Genomic DNA, 22,047 nt, shown 5'->3' with positions numbered 1-22,047 from the left:
GTTTTTAAATATTGCTCAAAAATGTGATTTTTTAAAAAACGGCTTCTTTTCCTTTAAGTTTTCCAATTTGATGGGTTAAAAACTTGTTTTTCATTCCTATTTCTCTGATCATGATGAGACAGAAAATTTTTTATTTTAGTTTTGTGTATATATTCATTGTGTGTGTGTGTGTGTGTGTGTGTGTGTGTGTGTGTGTGTGTGTAGGACAAAGGTTAACTTTGGGTATTGTTCCTCAGGAACCATCTTGTTTTTTGAAGCAGGGTCTCTCTCTGGCTGGAACTCACTGATTTGTTGACGCTGCTGACCAGCAATCCCCAGAGATCTGCCTGTCTGCTGGGGTTGCAGGCATGTGCTTTCAGACATGCCATGTCAAAGTTATATTTGTATAGCAAGCACCTTACCCACTAAGCTATCTTCCCGGCCTTGTGCTAGAAGATCCTAAATGCTTTGTTGTGCCTTGTGTAAGAGAGAGACACATACACACACACACACACACACACACACACACACACACACAGAGAGAGAGAGAGAGAGAGAGAGAGAGGAGAGAGAGAGAGAGACACACATAGATAGAGACAGTGACAGAGACAGGAGAGAAAGAGACAGAATTATTTGGCTCCTGTATATTCATGGTTGTCTATTTAAACTGAAATATTAGTGTTTAGGAACTGCTAAGAGTTTTTAAAAAATTCATTTTTTCCAATTTGGTATTTGTGTTTGAACTTTACTCACAATCTTTTATGACATTAATATGCAGCTAAAATATTTTTCCTTTATGATGATTATATTTTATTTTCATTCCTTAATAAATGTAATATATAATTGTTCTTGATGATATATAATTCAAGAGCTAGTTATAAATTACATATTTTATTCATGTGGAAATGTTTATATTTTTCTGTACATAATTATGAATCCCATTAGGAGCTTTGCTGGAACAGGGTCAGGGGTTTAGTCTGAATTTTCCTCTGATGACTACTTTTGGCAGCCAAGCTCAGAGCAGGATCACGGACGTTTAGTCACACATTGGGACGGTGTCAGTCAGATTTGTGGTGAGGTTGTTGGCATGGGCTCATGGGCTCACTGGAAGGACAGGCAAGCTTGGTAAAGCAGAGCTGGGTGCCTTGGGCTTCTGTTTCTGGACCCTTAAATAATCAGAGGCAGGTTGGGATGTGGGGGCCTTTGTTTAAAAGTTAAGGTCGCCCTCCTGCTGAGGAATCTTGGTGTGCTGAGTGAGGTCATTGCTAAGGTTCCTGAGCTGGAGGGCAGCGCAGTTGGGGATTCTCTCCTTTCATTCCTGCCTCTGGTTTTGTGCTGTGTTTATACACTGAGTTAGAGTCAGTGCTGTGGTTCATCCCAGGATCACTGTGTTCAGTTTGTTTGCTCTAGCGCATACTAGTTTGTTAAGTTAGCCACTTAGCAATTGATTTAATACTGTGGATACTATTATTATGCTTTCCAGTAATTACCAGAGTAAACACTCTGACTAACTTGATAGACTGTCAGGCTTATTGGAAAGAAACAAGCCTTCCTTCCTGGACACTTGCTCTTTGGAGGCAAGAACCTCTGTAGATGTCCCCAAGCTGAATCTTCTGATGTCAGATCAATGCTTGTGTTTGTAAATAATCCGTATAAATGGTGCATTCTTTTAGATATCTCTCCACTTTGTTCTGTAAAGGGAAATATTTGGTGCTATTGCTTTGTCCAGCCAGTTTCTTTCTTAGTTTATGCCCTAGTTTTTGGTGGAGCACATCCTTCAGTAGCTTCCTGAAAGAAGACTCAGGCGTAAAATGAGAGCCCTCCATTCTGACAACATTTATTTCTACTGTTTCCTGAGGTAGTTAGGGAGGAGGAGCTGCAGACTGATTGCAAAACGTGTCCCCTTAGGATTTAAGACAGTATTATCTGGTGTAGAACTTGGCAAGCTGGAGCGGCCAGATAGTGACTGCTTAGTGGGCCTCATGGTCTCTGTTGTGATGCTCAGCTCCGCTGTTGCAGTGAGTGAGCAGCCGCACACAGTGTGAGCAGACTGACTGACATGGGTCTGTACCGGGACAACGCCAGAGCCTAGCGGTGGCCAGGATGCGTCTCTCACCCACCATAGTTTGCCAGCTGCTTTCCGGAGCGTCTCAGGTGGCCGCTTAGGAGTTTCAGGCTGTCTTCTTCCCTCCGCTCAGAAGCTTCTATTTTCTCCATTAAAAAGTAAATTCCTCTTAGAATTTATGCCATTTTTATTCATTGCTGACATTTTTAATAGGGTTGAACACATTAGATGAGCTGTGTGCATCTGAGAACTCACTGCTCTTCTTTCAAACGGAATGGCCATGTGCTTCTTTTTGGTCAACCTTACAGTTGCTTGTCAGCTTCTGGGGAAAGCCAGTGAGCACGCTGAGTTACCAGGCAGCGAGGGAGGCTGCTCATTGTGCTTGGAGCCACAGCTTCAAATGTAGTCGTGGTTTGCCCAAGTTACTTAATTAGTAACAATAATGATATATGAAGACAAACAAGATCAATGCAAATGAGGAATTGTGTGCAATATAATTTTTTTAAGTCATTAGAATTAAATATTTGATTAGCCTCTGAAACAAATGTATTTCTATATGGAAATTTCCTTCAGAGGTTACCAAAGAAAAACCACATTTTCCCTCAAATTAAGACAAGAAGGAACCTTGGCTGGGTGCAGCCTTAGTTAATGGAGTGCTTGCTGAACTGCTCACGGCTTGGGTTTCATCCCGGTACCACATAAATGCAGGTAGTGCACACCTGTAATCGCTTGGGAAGCAGGAGGATCAGAAATTTAAGTCCATCCATGGATACATAGCCAGTTTCAGGTCATCATGGGTTACATGAAACTTTATCTCATAATAAAAACAAAAGAAAGCAGATCACTTATTGAGCATCATGTATGATGTTACTGACACTGATCAAATTAGAAGTAAAGTTTGTACTCTATTCTCATATATATGTTCTAATTTTCAGTTCTTTGGTTTGCCTGTATCCACACAAAGTTTCCCATGGATGTAATTTTATACTGTAATAATAATATTTTTTCTTTTTTACATTTATGTATTGTGTGTGTGTGTGTGTGTGTGTGTGTGTGCATGCCTGCACGCACACATTTTAGTGTACCATGGTGTGTGGAGGTCAGAGGACAGTTTGTAGGAGTTGATTCTCTTCTACTATGTGGTTCCCAGGGATTGAACTCAGGTCATCAGGCTTGGTGGCCTTCTATGAATGAGCCTTCTTACTGACCTGGTTTTTAAATTTCTTGACTGTATTTCATGAATGACTCTGTCTTCACTGTCTGGCTTGTTGGTGGTGATGTAGCACCGTAGGCTTTATTAATGTGTGTTTTCAGTTCCCCATGGTCAGCCACATTATAGTACAGTGCCATAAGATATCCCAGGGTCAGGGACCACCACGTCCTCTTAACAGTCATTGCTGATAGCACCTTGTTAGCTGGTCTATGTTATGATTGGCCAGTGTTGATTTTCTACTGTACTTGATTTAAAAATTACATTTTAATGTCTTGGTAGGAAAAACATAGTTTATGCAGAACACTCTGGAATGTATCTGGGCAGATAGAGGGGCTGCTATAGCTCACAGATGGGATCAATTTCATTTGTCTTGTTGCCAGACAATTACTTTTTTCCTAGATTTTATTTTCTCCACAAAGTATCCCTGGAACATGGTAATAAGTTAGAGGTCAGTATGTTTTGATAAGCTAGAAAGTGTGCTTCTTGCAGTCCGTCCTTTTTATACAAGCATAGCCTCACAGCCCGTGTGCACACCTCTAAGTTTATTTCCTTAAAATTAATTCCATGAGGAGGATTAGGTAAGAATTCCCGAGTTCCAGAAAGTGTAGAAATGCGTATATTCAAAGTAGAATATTTCCTTCTTCAAACCTTGTCAGATTTATTGTAACATTGCCGTCTTCATCCTTGTCAAGTTTCGTTCCCTCCCTCCCTCCCTCCCTCCCTCCCTCCCCTCCCTCCCTCTCCCCTCACCTCCCTCTCTCTCCCTCTCCCTCTCCCCCCTCTCTCTCTCCCCCCTCCCTCTCCATCTCCTCCCTCTCCCTTTCCCTCTCCCTCCCTCCTTCCCTCCCCCCTCCTTTCCCTCTTGGAGCACAATTTGCAACGAAAAGAAACTTGAATAGAAAGTCAAGGACAACCTCAGGTCAGTGACATGAAAGATAATTACAAATAAATTCTAAAGATCAGGAAAATCAAGAGAAGGTCATGCAGAGTCCAAAGGAGAAAGGAACGTCAAAGGTTTTCAGGGAAACAGGGCAGCTGGCACTTCTCAGCCATGGGCAGAGTGCTCACACCCTGCTTTAACAGATCACGTTCTATATAATGTGTTTGTTAGATTGTAAACACTCAGAGTGCAATGTACACATTATGACTTTGTTTTCTTTTTAAGTGTGTTAGGGAGACAGTCTTGGTATATAGAGTTCGTATCCACTTTCCTCAATGTCTGTGTGTACTTACTCAAACTGGATATTTTATTGCCTCCATAAACTCTTTAGTGGGATTTTATACTCCCAACGCTATAGGTCGTCAGTCCCCTGTCTCTGTTTACCTCCCTTCCTCAGCACACACTGTGTTGCTTCTGATTGGCAGGAATTGAGGGCTAGGCCTTTGGGGAAGATTATGTTATACAGTCAAACAGATTTATTGTGTCTGTACCATGTGTAAGAGACTGTAATTAGTCAGAATGAGAGAATACAGGCAAGACCAGCATTTGAATTTGTCTTTAAAAGGTGTGCCATACAGAAGGAAGAGGAGACAGGGTATGGCGAGCTACAATGTGGGAGGATGACAAGAAGTGGCATAGCTTACGCTGTGTAATTGTTTATTCTCATCACTTAGAGAAGATGGTAACTTCTACACATTTCTTGTTCCCCCGAATTTCACTCCACAGTAGATTATGTATCTCTTGTGTGGTTCCTAAGTTCTTATGTATGTAGTCTTGGCACTAGATTGTGCAGTCTCTTAGGGCGAGTGCCGTGTCTCCTTACAAGATGTGTGGTAGGTACTAAACAGCCTGAGTTAGAGCAGTTAGCATTTGCCCTGTGTTTGAAATACGTTCAGTCGCTCCGCACTAACTACAATTCTGTCTTTGCCCTCAGGTATTTTTGCGCCCCTTTCAAAGATAAGTAAAGTAAAAGAGGGGAAGAAAAATACCACACAAACTCCTTCCACGAGAGCGGCACCTCATGTCCGATCCCAGAAGGTTGATGTAGCTCACGTCACATCCAAAGTGAATTCTGGTAGGTGAAGCTGGGACAATCATGACCGCCTAGACCATAATTCAGATTGTACTTGTGGGATTCATGGTGTTCAAACTGCTCTACTCTTTTTGTTAGTCCACCGCACAAGCTGAACCTCTCAAAACCGAGGCTCTGTGTTTTCAGTCTCAGTTGTGAATTAGGACGTAAGTCCCGGCAGTGGTGGTTCAGCTTCATCCTTTCCTACTTTCTGTGTGCTTCTAACACTCCGTGGTCAGCCTCAGTGCTGGGTTTTATGTCTCCAGCGAGTTCCTACTCCTCGCCTCTTCTGGGATGTCCTTTTGTTGCTTGGTGGGGCCTCTTTTCTGCTCCTCTGGTTGGCTGTGCTTTGCTGACCCTCTGCCCTGCTCCAGGCACGCACGAGCTCACTCTCCCTCTGCCTCTCCTCACCTGTGGGTGTCCCTCAGAGGTCCTTTCTGTTCCTCACTCCATCCAGACCTTGCTCCTTGCTGAGGAATCCAACTTGTTTAACCTTTTTGTTCTCCAACCGTGTATGTGTATTCTTTTAATCTGTGCAGTCTGGTTGTTATTTTGCGCACCGATTGCTCTGTTTGTGTAAATCTTTTGTGTTCTCAGTCAAGTAGACCGTGAGAATGATTCATGATTTAGTATTCATAAGAGCACAGAGCACAAGATAGGTGTTCAGTAAATATCTGTTAGCCCATTGGTAACTGGAGCAAGAAGGCTTTCCACCATCTAAAAGGATGTGGTCCAGATGTGCAGTTTGTCTTTCTCTTCTGTTCCACTTGTTTGCTCAAGTGCCCTTGGTTGTTCTTCATAATTATTGTGATGTGAAGAAAGAATCTTGCTACCAACAGTGAGAAAAGCCTCCTATTTTTAAAGATTGTTGTCTTCCTTCTTTGGGGACCCCTGTAAGTCATACTTGTTACATAGTCTAGAATATGTTCTTAAGTTTCTTTAAAAAACAAATCTACTAAAGTTTAAGCTGATATCACATGTAATCTTTCTACCAATTTAAAAGAGCTGACATTGTTACAGCTATCTTTCTTTATATGCTTGGAATATATTTCTGTTTAGCAAGGATAATTTAAAATATCTTAATATGATCTTAAAATTTTTATCTATAGATATTCTTGATACTTCGTATCTGGGACTACATAATGAGATCTTACCCTCAAAATATCCAAACCATAATACTTTAGAGAGTATATCACAGTCATACTCTCGGGATGAAAATTACGGTATGATAAATGGACTTAGGGAACAAAAAAAAAAGTAAGAAAATTAAGGTGAGCTCTCTTAAAACAAGCTTCAGGAGAAACAAAAAGAAGATTGAAATGCTGTGCATGTGTGCGTGAATGTGCACACACACACACACACACACACACACACACACACACACACTGATGGCAAGTATGCATCAGTGGCTGAGAGCAATGCACATGTCCTGGTTGGGACATTGTCCTATAGTTTTGTGAAATGCTGTTTTAAGGGGAAGCTGGGCAGATACACAAAAATATCTTTATATCATATTTAAAACTTCATATTCAGTCATCTTGATGATAGTTCAGATGAAAGGACCAAATGGAACTCTAGGGCTGGAAAATGAAATCACTGGGACTTGTACCCCACAGGTTGTTTTTCCTCTTTGCAGCTGCTGTGGCGCCTCATGCCCTCCTTGGGCCACTGGAGCAATTGCCCCTGGTCCCTGCTTCTAGCTTTCCTTCCCCTTCCTTCTCGCTGTGGCCACTGAAGAAATGTCACATAACTGGACTGTCTGTCCAGACCATTCTTCCCTTTCAAGTCCAGGACAAGACTCATTCTGGACAGGCTATTCCCACCTGTCCTCTCTACAGGAGAGTTGCAGCACCCACCTTCCTGCTAATCCTTCCACCCCTTCAATCCTCTCCTCTCCTCTCTCCAGTCTTCACCCCTTCCCCATCCAATCCTCTATCCCCTTCTCCCCCTTCTTTTGCAGACCTAGGAATTGAACTCAGGGCCTTGCAGTTCCAGGCAAGCACTGTCCAGTTGGGCTGCACCCTTAGCTAGGCACTGCCCCCTCTGAGGTTTACTGTTACCTGCTTGTTCAGTTTCCCTCATCTGAATCCCTAGAGGACTCCTTTCCAGACAAGCTTCCCATATGCCGCACCATTCTGTGAGATTTTTCTCTCTGACTTTCCAGAAATTCCCACTCTCACTTCTTCCTACCAGACCTCTACTCTGGGTGAAGTTTGACTCACTGCAGCCCCAGTCCAGTGAGATCTTTATAAACCCCTGGTTTCTTTTTGCAGAGCTTTCACTGCTTCCTCCCTCGCTAGACCTTGGGAAGAACAGTGTCCTCACACACAGTCACACAGTCAGGTCTTTGGCCGTGTTAAACTGAGACCTTTCAGGGAGAGGACTGTGTATGGTTTCAGTTTGCATCTGAGTCCTCTGGAGAGTTCGTCACTCCGAATACTTCTTAGTTGACTGGAAATGCAAGTGGGGAGATCCATTTGGTCTCTTTAAATAAGTTGGTACAGTTGATAAGAAAGTCTTATCCAACAACCATTATTCATTATTAAGAGCTTTTCTATCCCTGCCCCTCCTGCCCAGATGGGATTGTTGTGGGAATTGAGTGTGGTAGGAAACAATGTTCTATAATCTGTTTTCAAGTCCTACTCAGCAGTATCTCAGCAGTGACAGGTTTGCCGTGCCCTCTGGTGCGACAGAGAAGTTCTGAGCAAGCCTATTGACCATCAGATATGATGCTTCAGCTATTTTAGAGATGATTAGCAGGGTAAAGCTTGGGAAAGTTCTTAGATGTACCACAAATACATCCTTTTCTTTTTTCTTAGTTTTGCAGTGCTGGAGTCTAGAACTCGGTAGATGCTGTGCACTGAGCAGTGTGTCCAGCCCCTTTCACTCCCTTAAACATTGAGGTGCTGGTTCCTCCTGTCTGTGAAAGTGTATTCACCGTGTTTTTAGAAGTGAATAAGAGGTCGTGCACACCTTTAATCCCAGTACTTGGGAGGCAGCGGTAGACAGACCTCTGTGAGTTCTGGGAGACTGGGTCGCCTGGTCTACAGAGTGAGATCCTGGATAACCAGAGCTACATAGACAAACCCTGTCCCAAAACAAAACAAATCACAAAAGAAGTGGAAAAGATATAGATATTGAGAGATGCATATACTTTACAGAAAATACATTTTTCTTGCTTAATGTTAGCAAAATTGTCTTTTGCTGAAATCATTTCTGTGTTTAATCACCAGGGTTGATGCCATCAAAAAAGGAGAATGTTTCAGAGTCCACACTCTCTGTGCCTCCCAGTGAAGAGCTGGAGACTGTAGCAGAAAATGATGGTACTGTAACCCCTCGCTCCCTGTGCCGTCACTGCAAACAGCTTACAGACTGTGTTAAAGCTGGGAAGGAAAAATCACTGTAGTAAAAACTACCCTCGGAAAAAACCCTTTAAAAATACAGACTACCATAACCAGTTTCTTAACATGTGTAAAGAACTATCAGCTTAGCAGGAGACGTGGCCAGCCGTCCAGGGTCTGCAGGGAAGACCCTCTGCAGTCTTATTTACATTCAGGTTGAATACAGATGCTTCAGGATTAAAAATGTTGTCACCTTAAGACGTGGTGGTGTGCACACATATGTGTGTGTGTGTGTGTGTGTGCTTGTTTGTGTCTCTGAAGGGGCTCTATCACTGTTGTGTGTGTGTGTGTGTGTGTGTGTGTGTGTGTGTGTGTGTGCTTGTTTGTGTCTCTGAAGGGGCTCTATCACTGTTTCCCCTAAGGAGAGTAGAGAGTGTTTGGGGGTTAGGTTAGTTTACATTAGTTGACAGAGTGACACCCCCTACATAAGATAGTTCACTGTGAGTCCTTAAACTTTCCTGCTTGTATAAACAGCGATCTGCTTGGTGTGTAAACAGCTGTGCATTTGGATGAAATCAGGCATTTAGTTTGACACTAGCTAATCCACAGTAGAGGAGATTGAAGCGTCTTAGAAGGGCTTGCCCAGAAAACATCTTAGTAGTCCCTTTCTTTTCTTTTATTTGCTTGTTTGTTTTTGATTTTTAAGACCACCTTTAAAGTATGATTCTTTCCTGTTCCCCTGTCAGCTCCCCAGCCTGGGTCCATCAGCAGCTCCTCCTCCACATCCTCGCTGGACCGCAAGCAGAGCCACCCCAAGAAGCAGCTGACTACAAGCAGCAGCAATGGCAAGAAGACCCTCAGCAAAAGCTCCTCTCTCCCATCCAGAGCCAGTGCTGGTATCTATGGCTTTTTCAACCAGGCTTTCTTGGTGTTTTTTATCTTGGTTTGTTTGTAAGTGGATTTGCTCTTTTTAATGTGTAGAAGGAGCCCTTCACCCTCCACCTTTCACCCTTCACCTTTCCCCCAGTCCCTCTCCCAATTCCGCTTCCTCATTTCTCCTTCCCTGCTTCCGTCTCCCCTCTCCCACTTCTCCCTTCCTCCCAGGTAGACTGAGCTGTGCTTTTGGGGTAACACCATGCAGGACCTCTTCACCACTGTACCCCTTGGCTTCAGTCACACCGAGTTTCTTGCTGTGCCCCGCCCCCACCCCCAGCCTCCAGTCAGGACTCTGCAGTTGGGTTTGAGAAGCTGCATTCTGGCATCTAATCCAGCTCTCTCACGTGCCTTAGTATCAGCTTCCTCTTTAGAAAGGTGTCTTCACTCTGCTTTTGCCAAGGTCGTTTCTGATGTGTTCAGGAGAGGCTCAGGGGTTATCCATGTCGACAGTGATGTGGAGGGGACCACTGCTCCTCAGGATGTGTGAGGACGAGGAAAACGCCATGGCAGGCTTCCAACTGAAGTCCACATATATGGTCAAACCCTGTTTACCTTGCCCTGGAGGAGAATGGAGCCATTTTTTGGTGTAGGTTGTTCTAAATGATTCTCACGATGGCCACCACTTAATACCTGCACAGAACCAGTGTTTTATCATAGAATGTGTTCAAGATGGTGGTTTTGGTTTTGGCTTTTCTTTGTTTTCTGTTTAAAAATACATTTTGGGAAGGCTGGAGGTTTGGTTCAGTTTTCAGGTGCTTGCCTAACACAGTAAGGGTGTGGGTTCAATCCTCACCCCAGAAAAGCAAAACCCCAAGCTGCCTGTGGGTGGTAGGGGGTCCTCAAACCCTCAGCAGTGACCCTAATACAGTAACCCTAGAAGCCGGGGTCTGAAACATGGAAAGCCTGGAAGTTGGGCTTGGAGTTGTTATGGGGTGCAGTTGCCCTCCCTCTCCAACTCCCTGGCCACTTTGGCCACTTTCTCTTCTTAGTCTTGAGGACCCTCATGGTCTTATTTTATTTGCATTTAAAATACTCTTGTATTTGGAATTTGGACTTTTGACCTTTACTGGATTTTAGAATTTATATGAGTGTAGATTTATGCCCTGCCCCCAACAAGCGGTTCTAGTGTGCCTATGTACTTACTATTTTTCTTTTTCATACATCTGAGGATTATGTTGTCCTAATAATAGTGAGGATGAAGGTATGCTCAGAATGAAAAAACCACCTTTCACGGGGAAAGAGCAAAGAATGGGAGGTGTCTGTGGCTGCTGGGGTGAGAAGTGGGTGTCCTTTTTTAGAACCTCAAAGACAGTTCCATAAACTTTTTTAGAATCTGTGGATTTTTGCACTGAGAGGAGGGTAGATGGCAGAGCTCAGATTAGGCTGGAGGGACAGTAAATGGGAACAGAAAGGAAGGGCCAGGAGGGTGGAAGGGTGGGAAGAGGGCTTCATACTGGACCTTGACTCTGCAGAGGCAGTGGGCAGGCCTGAGGTGTCCTGGCCCTGGGACTGGGTGTCAGTCTGACTGTGGCACCTGTGAGCTGTGCACCTGTCTTGGTTGGTGAAGCTTTACTCCTCCTCGTACCTTTTATGAGGAGTACTGTGTAAACTGTAGAGTGAGCTGTAGAGTTTGGTGATGAGGTCTGGGCTTCATGGGGCCCAGGCGTCCTTGGCTCCATCTTCACAGGCTCGTGTTTTTTCCTGTGTTTTCAGTCCCGCTCCGTGGTTGACCCTCCCAGGCCTTCACCTAGTGTTCTCAAGGCCTTCTCGGATGGGGGCTGTTACACTGTACTTGTTACCAGTAGGACAGGGCCCAGGATTCCACCTTCTGGATTTGAACAGCTTTGAGACAGTATTTCTCAAAGATACTAGACAGTGAGCATTTTAGGGGTAGTTTTGGATTGAGCCAAAGGAAGCAAGCTAGGCAATCAGGACCAGTCGTACGTTGGGAATTCCTATTTGGGGTATTGGAATATTTATGCAACCTACTGTTTGACCAAAAGCTCTGAAATCTTAAATCCTTCAAAATCCGAAGCTCTGAGAGGTGGCTCTCTGATCTGAATGTGAACTTGAGGATGTTCAGACTTTGGGACACAATGTTTTGGGTTGTTCAGATTGGTCTGCTCAGTGTATGGTAGTTTTAGCTGCAGCTACATTTCTGTGCACCACTTATACTGGGTCTGGTAAATACAACAACTCTGCTTCATATGACTCGGGATTGGCCCGCTGGTCACACCTGTCCTACCACTCGGTTTCACATGTTCTTCCTGTGTTGTCTGTATCTGCTTCCATGCCGTAGCATCGAAGGCAGGTCACCGTGCCCGGAGGAACGTCTTGCACAGCTCCGGTTCTTCACATGCAATGCTCTGTTGGAGCAGAGAGTACACCTGGCTGTGGTAGTGGAATCGATTCTTTCCTAGTGGTTTTCTCAGGGAACCCATACTTGCTCTGAGGGCCTTGATCTCCTGAGCGAGGGTCACTGCTGTGTCGAATGCATAATGAAATGCCCAACTAGCCAGATGAGTGATATTTTTAAACTAATGTGCTTTTTGAGTTTTTTTCCCCTTTGTTTTCTTTCCTCTTTCCCATCCTGCCCAAATCTCCAACCCACCACTTGAACAGGTTTGAGTTCTTCAGCACCATCTGCGGCGAGTAACGCCCGCCGCGATGGAGAGTTCCGCCTTGGAGAGAGAGTGCTGGTGGTGGGCCAGAGAGTGGGCACCATTAAGTTCTTCGGGACAACAAACTTCGCTCCAGGTAACGACCTGAATGGCCTTGGCTCAACACGAGTTCTGTGCCAAAGATTTAAAATTTCAGCAGCAGATGTGGTTAGTCACAGGGAGTGGTCACTCCCCGCTTCTTGTAGATGACAGCCAGGAGGAGGGCATGGGCAATGATACAGATCCAGCTGTGTAGTAAGAGCTGCGGGCCGCATTCCTGCCGCCCTGCTCCTGGCTGCCTGGCTAGCTTATGCCCCGAAATAACAACACACAAACTGTATTCATTTAAACACTGCCTGGCCCATTAGTTTCAGCCTCTTACTCACTTCTTGACTAACCCATATCTAATAATCTGTGTAGCACCACTTGGGCCGGAGCTTCATCGCGTCTAGCTCAGAGAGGAGAGGCGGGGCAATTGTCTGAGCCATCTACCTCACTTCCTTCTTCCCAGCATTCTGTTCTGTCTACTCTGCCTACCTAAGGGCTGGCCAATCAAATGGGCCAGGCAGTTTTTTTTATTAACCACTGAAATCAACTCAAACAGAAGACCTTCCCACATCACAGGTGTTCGTACTGGGACTGACTGGCATCCACGGAAGTCTTTTGTGTTTAACATTTGCCTAATGTTAAAATTTGTTTTGACTTTCTTATTTTATTCTCACTGACTGCCGAGTGTGCTAAGTGGCTGGAAGGCACTCCAGGGTCAGCCCCCCTCCACCCCTCGGGATAATCCTGGAGTTGAACAGGTAGATGGACCGCTGAGCTTTTATCAGAATGCCCTGAAAAGAAAAGCAAAGAAAATATAAAAGTTGTTGTGTACCCTAGGTCCTAAAAATGCATGTCTGTGAACTTAAATGTCGAGCCCAGACTCCCTAATACTGTGTTTCCTAAAGTAAAGATTGGTGCTTGAGAGATGGCTCCGTGCTTATGAGCACTTACTGCTCTTGCAAAGGCTCCCAGCACCCACATCAGGTGACTCAGAACTACCTGTAACTGTAATTCCAGGGGACCTGTTGCCCTCTGGCCTCTCTGGGCTCCTGCACACATGGTACATAAAAACTCAGTTTCATGTACACACACATGAACAGAAATAAATATTTTTAAAAGGTAAAGACGATCTTCCTTTGTATTTTCAAAGATGATAATTTTAACTAGAAGCCAGTTGCATGGAGCCACATCTGTGTTTTAAGTAGCAATATGCCATATTAACACATGGTGGCATTGTAGCATTTTGGGAAAAGGTTACCGACAATATCTATTGAAAAAGAAAAGTTTGTAATGTAGCGTCTGTCAAGACCCACGAAGGAGTTGAGATCGTATTCTATTTGCAGACTAGCAGATTAGCCTGCCACAGTGTCATAGATACTGGCTAAAATCGTACAGTCCTAGTCTAGAGGCAGGACGGTAGTACTCACAGTGATAGCAGGAACAGAATATCAGCTTCTCCCTGCCCTGATCCTCAAGCCCCAGTTCCCACCGGCTGGGGCAGAGAGGGCCAAGTGACACCTGCACACCCAGAAGCCTATGTTCTAGAAGATGAACAGGGACCTTTAGAAGTTTAGGGTCCTCTGCGCTGAGTTTGCTGTTCAGCATGGCTGCCCAGACCCCAGCTGTTCACCAGGAACGTCCCCTGATGTGTAGGAGAGAGGATCATAAGAACAGGCCTCTCCCAGCACATCTGTGGAATGAACACCACTTTCAGCTTAAGTCAGTGCCTTATCTGAGCAATTTTAGAGTCCAGGCCTCCCTTAGGTCTCACACTAGATGGCGCGTACTTCATCTAGCTCTCCGCTAGGCTATTTTCACAGCCGCTGTGCCAGAATTTATCTATTTCCGCTGTATGCCATGTGCTGTCAGAGCTATGTAGTAATTATGTAGCAGAAATGTAGCCAATGAGAATGGGACTTCCAATTAAAGGAAACCATTACATGCAATGGCACCTTAAAGGCAGAAGGACGGGAGACTGGCACTCAGAAATAATTCTAACTAGACTACCCAGTTAGGTGAGTCAGAAAACTGATGGCCTGTTTTCAAAGAATTAGTGTGGTTGGACAGGAGGTTTGTGGACACTGCTTGTGTGTCCTAGTAGGACCACTGTCAAACAAACAAAACAACAAAAAAGCAAAATGACTCTGGGCTAGTAATCTGAAAGAAGGGATATTTTATATTTCCTAGTTTCCATGTAGTAAGTTGGTTGGTACTTACTTGCTTATTCTTTATTTGCTACTGGTTGTAAAAGACCAGTTATGGTCACCTCTGTGCTGCCTTATCAGACCACGAGTGTGTAAAGTGTGAGGCGTGTGCTCATTCTGGGCACCCTCAGGAATCCCGGCTGTAGAAACATGCCCATTTAGCTCATGCTACCGGGAGTGCGGCAATGCTGCTTTGACTTTTGTCTCTCCAGAGACGTGCCTTCCTCAGAGTGAGGCCCGTAGATCGTCACTGTGCTGCCCTGTGTTTTCCATGTTATCTCTGCCCTTGTTTAATTATTTAATGTCTGTTTGTGGTGTTCCACTCTTGGGAGGGTGGAGCAAAGACGGCAGTCCATGCTAGGATTTATGCGTCTCAATATCATCTGTGCTGCTCTCGCTGGAGCTTGCTATATTTGAGTCAAGGACAGCTTCTTTGGCATTATAGTCTCAAGATATATCTTGGTGGGGCTCCCCTTGCGTAATGGCTAGCTCTCTGCAAATCTGTGTGTTTTATTTGTCTCCCTTAATGTGCTGCTGTGCAATTATGCCGCTAAAACGTTTCTCCCACTTTTCAAATTTCCAAGTTTTATTTTATAATTTTATCATTTGAAAGCTCAGTGATCATGATGATCTTCCATCATCTCGGTCATTTGTGCAAACACTAAGCCATCTAGACTTTGAGTTCATATTACCACATAACGGTTGTGAATGAAGTGCCGAGGCTTTTAAAATGCAATATTCATGTTCTAGGGTATTGGTACGGCATAGAGCTGGAGAAGCCGCACGGGAAGAACGATGGTTCGGTTGGAGGTGTGCAGTATTTTAGTTGTTCTCCGCGATATGGAATATTTGCCCCCCCATCCAGGGTACAGAGGTGAGTAGAAACTGGGGTGTTTGTGTTTACACAAGCTCAGCCATTCCTCACGGTGCACAGGGACCCTTGTTTCATCTGTGAGACAAGCACACGCATTCCTTCAATGGGTTAACAGGCCATCTTCTTTGGAGGGAAGGCTCAAGGGGAGCTAAATTTGCCTTGCTGAGGATTTGCAATTTTAAAAACCTCCTTTCTCCTTCATTTGCAAACCCTATGAGTGTGTGTAGGCTATTAGAAGTGGCGTTTACTGCTAAGAACAGTGCGAGGAGCAAGCTTAATCTGTCATGCAAACAAAAGTAAAAATGCTCTCTGATTGCTTCAGTCACATCCTAACTACATTAAATTTCCTGCCAGCAGGCACCCATTCATTCTCCTACAAACCTAATGGAACCAAAATGGCTTTTTCCTCTGATTTCCTTAGTTTTCAAAAATAGATAGGCAGTAGCTCTCTGGGGGAAGCAGCGTCTCAGGGATTTATATGTAACAAACCTCCAGAGTCTGTTCCTCGTGCCCCACCTTGCTCGGGTTTTATAAAACAGGCTGATTCAAAACACAGGCCCTCGTGAAATTCCATTGCGCTATGGAGCTGGGGGAAGCTGGCTCTGTTTTTCAGACTGGGAAAAGGGATTGTAATTTCTGAGCAAGATGGTTACATGCGTGATGTAACCAGACTCACGAGACTGGAACTGTATCAGCTATCTGGAGTCTCTGTTGGTTCTCTTTTACGTGGATACTGATGGTTTCTGGGCAAACTCAATTTTGTTAAAAATCATATTTCTTCCTCAGTATCATTTTCTTACTGAATGACATCATATGCTTTTGATGTTAGGTTTCTTCATTTTCAGTGTACTCGATACATTATTCTTAAGAGCAACAAAGCCTTCAGCAGACAGTGCTTTGTGGATCTTAAGGTATCTTCCCTTAAGTGTTGTTTTGCTTAATCCTAATAAACACCTGGCCAGGTGAGTTTGGAACACAACCCTAAGTATTATCAACTTTTATTGAACATTAATGGTAGACTCCATACTGAACACCCAAGTGGTGTATGCCATTGTCCTCTGCAGACCCAGGGAGCCATGAACTGCTACGCTTATTCCGATCTTACAGGTGGGAAAACAGTTTCCCAGAGAAAAAGTAGCAGAGCCGAAGTCACATCCCTGGGTAATGGGAGAGCTGCACATAGCCCAGCTTGTTATTTTACTGCTTTCCCCATGCCTATGCTCTTAACTAATAGCACTTCCCAGCACTGGGCACCTTCTGCAGGGCTGTCCCCGTATCAGTGACTTAAAGCAACCCATGGGCCTTGCCCTGCAGTTGTCCCTGTTTCACAGAGGAAGAGAGCTAATGCCAGCTGTGCTCTGCAGTGGCAACTTGAACTCCCAGATGTCTGGAGTCAGAAGTGAGCTCTTCCCCATCACCCTGTTGATGTTACCAGGGCTTCTGGGACTCCCCTCTGGACCCCTGTCTGGCAGATAATGGACACATTACTTCGCACTAGTTTGATTTGTCTCTCAGTCATGAGGACTGGGATTTGTTATACACTCAGTTACGCAGAGTGCAAAATTCTATGGACGTCAGGTACAGTAGGTACCGGCCAGTGGATTCCTAGTCCTGTGCTTTCTGTGCCTAAAGCAGCCTCTGCTCCGCCTCCATTTATCAAGCTGCACCCTCCCCGCAGTTTTCATCGTTTTGTTTACGGAGCACACGTTGGCTTCACTCTGTTTCAGTTGCCTTCTGTGTAGTCTTCTCCAAGGTAGTGCATTTGAAAGCAACCCCCGCTTCTTAAAAGAAACGGTTTCTGTTGAAATGAACCGCTGTCTCTATCCAGCTGTCTTCCTGTCATCTTCTGATTGTCTCATTCATCATCATCAAATACTATTAAGTGTCTTTTAGCACTTTGTGCTGTGCTAGGCATTCTAAGAGCAAACAACAGACGTGGTCTCTGATTTTGAGGCATTTCTAATGCAAGCCAGTGTGGAGCTCTTTAAAGGCTCCACTGGTCTTCGAGATGGGACAAGTTTAAACTAGGGGCGGCTGGGACTGAGTGACTAGTCACACTCTGACCTCCAGTGCTCAGCTCAGGATCAAAGCCGGCTTTTTATTTCGCAGTTTTAAAATGGGTGCTTGTCCCGGGATCCATCACATGACTTCCTCTGTTTGAATAGCTTTCCCGATCTATCTATCACTACACAATTTTCATTTAGTAAATTGTCTTGGTTAATAACACAGTGAATGTTCTTTAAAGACAACCTAAAGACACTCACTTACTAGATCAAATTTGACCCCTCCCCCGACGGCCTAAAGGGTCCCCATGAACACAGTATTCATGTTTTCTGTCGTCGCTGTTGGGACTTATTTCTAATGAACTGATCACTTCCAGAAGTAGTCTCCTCTCCGCTGCCCATCACCACTTCCTTCCAGAACCCGCTGCTTACCTGGTGGTAGGCTCTGTGTCCATCAGCCCCTACTCAATTGTGCTGCGTTGTGTGTCCTGTAAAAATGATGCATAGGAATTGTGGGACGCAGTTGAATACACTGCAGGGGCTGCAGGACTTTTTGATGTAGATAAAGTGTGTTGGGGGAAGCGATTGACAGATGAAGGCCTTGCAGATTTAGGTCAGTAAACGGGTGAAAGAAAATGAGGTTTTCAGGACCTGGCTTTTTAAAAATATTGATTTGACTGAAGAGAAAGAGAGAGAGAGGGAGAAAGAGACAGAGAGAGAGGTGGAGATAGAGATAGAGAGGGAGAGAGACAGAGACGGAGACAGAAACACAGAGAGAAACTCCCTGGGAGGCAACCCTTACAGTGCAGGGCAGAGTCAAGCACAGAGGGCCTTGGATTATATTGCTGTCCAGGCTTATCAGATTCAGGCAGTCTCTTTTTTTCCCAGTATCAGAATTGGTGATATTTTTATAATTTTAACCTTATCTGTTAAACTTGGTATAAGACAAGCTTATCTCCACATTTTTTAGTTTTACCTTTGAAGATAAAATTCCAAAGGAAATCAGGAATCATGGCGGGCACAGTTCCTAGCCCTGGAAAACAGCAGCAACAACAATAACAGAATAATAACAGGGCCACAGATAAAGCACAATGGCAGGACTGTCTTGTGCCAAGGCCCAGGGTTCAGCTCCCAGACCCATAAAAGTCACCAGGCAAATAAATGTCAGAAGTCAAGTTTCAGATGACTGAATTTCCACGCTGCCTATCCTTGGTAGTGAGGATCCCCCACCTGCGTATTGCCTGCCTTCCATGCTAGGGCAAAATACTCTCCTGACTCACGTGACTGCCCAGTTGTTGAATGAATGGGATAACAAATACCAGTTGACATGAAAGCATCTTTTGCGCGTCCACCCTGACCAGAAGACCAGCTACATCTAACGAGGCATGCTCTGCTTGTTTTCTTCACAGACTTTCAGATTCCCTGGATACGCTTTCAGAAATATCTTCAAATAAACAGAATCATTCTTATCCTGGTAAGATGGTGGTTTTTAAATTCAGCTTAGAGTATTTCTTCACTTTCACTCATTGAAATGTGTTTTTATTGTTCAGTATCTGCATCAGTATCTTTCTCTGAATGGCTGTCTGAAATGCATCTGCATAGTGCATGTAACCCAGAACGTATCTGTTTCCTGCCTCCCAGCTGTGTTGTGTAAACCCCAAGATCCCAGCTCCCTCTCCGCTGCCCTCCTTTTGTATGTCCCATCCTAAGGTTATGAGCCTTGAATTTTGTATTCCTAATTCCTTTTATTTTTCTTGCTCTTCCCTACCGTATGCAGCTGTATCAGTAAACGATGTTTTGTTTTTAGCATTTCAGGGCAATGCGTGACTGCTCTTAGCTTTTGGTCACTTTGCTGTGTCCTGTTCTTTATTACTACACGCTGTGCTGCTCTGCACACGTGTAGAAGTTGCCCCGGGTTGGTAAGCATGGCTACCATCCCCATGCCCTCCCCGGGGGACGCCAGGTATCTGCATTTCCCTAGCTGCTGGCAAGGCCTTGTTCTGCCTAACCTCAGCAACTGCCATCTTGTTCGGTGTGGAAATAGTTGCTACGCTGCTAGATTTAAACAGTATTTTGTTATGGCTTTAATTTGCATTTTCCAGATTTTAATTAGTTGACATGGAAGCAGTTGGTCCTTTCAGTTTTCACGTGGGACATACATATTTCCTTTCTTCTGTTTAGGCCTCTCGCACCTTCTTCTTTGGGGGCAATTTGCCTCTCAACTGAAGGTTTCTTTGTATATTTTGGGAATGAATCTCTTGTTGGTTTTGTGTATTATGAATATGTACCAGCTGATGTCATGTACTCACTTTTCTGACATTCTCTGGTTAAAAGTCTTTAACTTTTATGTAGTCAAAGACTAAAAAAAATTTTCATGCTTTGCATTTTTTATATTAAGTTTTTTCCCATGAGACAGAAACCATAATGCTCTTTTCTGAACATTTTTTTTAAGGTTTTGGCTTTGTGTTTCACATTTTTCAGTTTACCCAGAATTGATTTTGTATGTGATAAGGAGTGAGTTTGATTTTCTTTTCCATTTGTGGATAACTGTTTATGAATGAGCTATTCATACAGCGACGATCCTTGGATATTTGTTGTGGTTGACCCCATGACCAGGGATTGTCACCGTTCTAGTGGACATGTTGTTTTGATGTGACATTGTTGGTGGTGTGTGGTGCTGTGTGAGTTTGCTGGGTTGCTTTGACGTGTAGGCGGATGATGTGTTTCTCTGGCCCCCTCCCATCTTTGCAGTGGTCCTCTGTGTCCTCCTCCTCCGCTGTGTGTATGTGTGTGTGTGTGTGCATGTGTGTGTGCATGTGTGTGCATGTGTGTGTGCATGTGTGTGTGTGTGTGCATGTGTGTGTGTGTGTGTGTGTGTAAGTGCATGTGTGTGTGAATCAGAGGTCAACCTTGTGTGTTCCTTAGTAATCATCTTCACCAATCCCACGCTGTTCTGATTCCTGTAATTTTGCAGTCATTCTTCACAGTAAATGGTGCCAGTCCTCCGACTTGATTCTCCATTGGCATAGTGATGGCTGTTCTGGGTTCTTTGCCGTCTCACATAAACCTTATGACCATTTTGTTGAAATCTGCATAGTAACATGCTGGGATTTTGATGAAGTTGACAAGATCTGATCTTAGTACTGATTTGTCTGTGAATGTGGACTCTCTCCACTCACTTATGTAACCTCCCCCTTGTTTTCTGTGGAACTGACTGTGCGTTCAGTCATCATCTAAGAATATTAATGGAAAACCCCAGAAACCTGAATGTCATGATAAAATGCCACACTGTCCTACTCAGGACACACATTATCCTTTGTTCAGCTTATCCATTGGCCCGTTACCTTCCTATTGGTCAGCCAACAGTCCTTCTCTTACAGATTGACTGTCCAGGTCCTGTTTGTGTTCAGCTGACACCAGCTTATTAGTAATGGGTGCTACAAGTAGTGTTAATGGCGATTTGAGCATCACAGAGAGAAACCGCCAGTGTGTCCTCTTAAGTGAGAAGAGAGGTTTCCCACCAGAATGTGCTTGTAGGGAAAATCACACTGGGTCTCGGACTGGACGTCTGAGGGTCCATGGAAGTCCCGTGAACGTGCTCTCTTTGGCTGAGAAGACTGTGGCGGGCTGTGGGCCTTCTCCAGCCTCATCGGGATATTGTAGCTTTCCTCCTACAGCTTTTGTGCATGTTTTCTTAGATTTTTATTTATTTAATTTAATATTTTTGGTGTATCTAATGTAATAACTTTTCCTTCTTTTTTCCCTTTCCCATTCTGTCTTCTCTCTCCCTTCCTGATTTTACTCTCCTCTCCCTACAGAGTATCACCATGTAGCACAGGCTAGCCTCAACTCAATTTTTTCTGTCAGCCACCTGAGTGCTGGGGTTGCAGAGAGGTACCATCAGGGTCTTCTTGCTACTGCTATTATAATCATTCTTGTATCTTTATACAAGACTTCTTTTGGTTACGTATTTCTCCAGTGACCTTTTTCTGTCCATTTACCTTCTGCTATAATACAGTACCTTTCTAAATAGAATATACTAGGGTTTTACTTAGAGAAAAAAATCTGATCGTCTTTATCTACTCTAAGAGAATTCTACTCGTTTTTGATTTTATTTTAATTACTGATATATTAGCAATGTTTTTTGTGCTGTTTTATTTGCTTCCTATTCCACTTAAAATATTTATTTGTATGCTTGTGTCTTTGAGAGTGGCTGAGCATGTGTGTGTGGGGGGGTCTATGTGCCGTGGGGGTCAGAAGATGATGTTGGATCCCTCAGAGTGCAGTTCCAGGTCTTTGCTGTATGCATGGCTTGCTATATGGAGGCTGGGATCTGAACTCCAGTCCTCCCAATTGCACAGCAAGCCCCAGCAAGCGCTCTTTACCCCTGAGCTATCCCTACAGCCCCCAGTCCATTTTGGTTTTAGTATATTGTAAATGGTGAGTTTTAAATTAAGTCATAAATGGTGCTTCTCTTCTGTTTTGTTTTGTATTTTGATTCAGGGTCTTTATGTAGCCCTGACTGACTTAGAATTCCTGTGTAGGCCAGGCTGACCTTTAAATCACAGGAATCCCCTGCCCCCCACCGCCTCTGCCTCTTAGTACTGGGATTAAAGTTATGTGCCACCATGTCTAGTTGGTGCTTCTTTCTTCACTTTGTCCTGACTGTATTCCTACCCTCCCCCCTCTGCATTCTGTTTGCTCTCCTGCTG

The 22,047-nt window shown here is 44.2% G+C and overlaps 1 protein-coding gene across 1 annotated transcript in view; it reads left to right on the top strand.

Annotated features, from left to right (window-relative positions):
* Clip4 (CAP-Gly domain containing linker protein family member 4) overlaps nt 1–22,047 on the top strand; it is a 68,325-nt gene that overhangs the window by 34,208 nt on the left and 12,070 nt on the right. The window contains exons 9-14 of the mRNA XM_038320117.1: nt 5,132–5,272; nt 8,503–8,592; nt 9,357–9,506; nt 12,169–12,303; nt 15,209–15,332; nt 18,745–18,809. Coding sequence (XP_038176045.1) covers nt 5,132–5,272; nt 8,503–8,592; nt 9,357–9,506; nt 12,169–12,303; nt 15,209–15,332; nt 18,745–18,809 — 705 coding nt within the window. The remainder of the gene's footprint in view (nt 1–5,131; nt 5,273–8,502; nt 8,593–9,356; nt 9,507–12,168; nt 12,304–15,208; nt 15,333–18,744; nt 18,810–22,047) is intronic.

Source organism: Arvicola amphibius, chromosome 2 (assembly GCF_903992535.2).
Source record: "Arvicola amphibius chromosome 2, mArvAmp1.2, whole genome shotgun sequence".
NCBI classification, from domain to species: domain Eukaryota; kingdom Metazoa; phylum Chordata; class Mammalia; order Rodentia; family Cricetidae; genus Arvicola; species Arvicola amphibius.
This window is presented reverse-complemented; position numbering and strand designations above follow the sequence as displayed.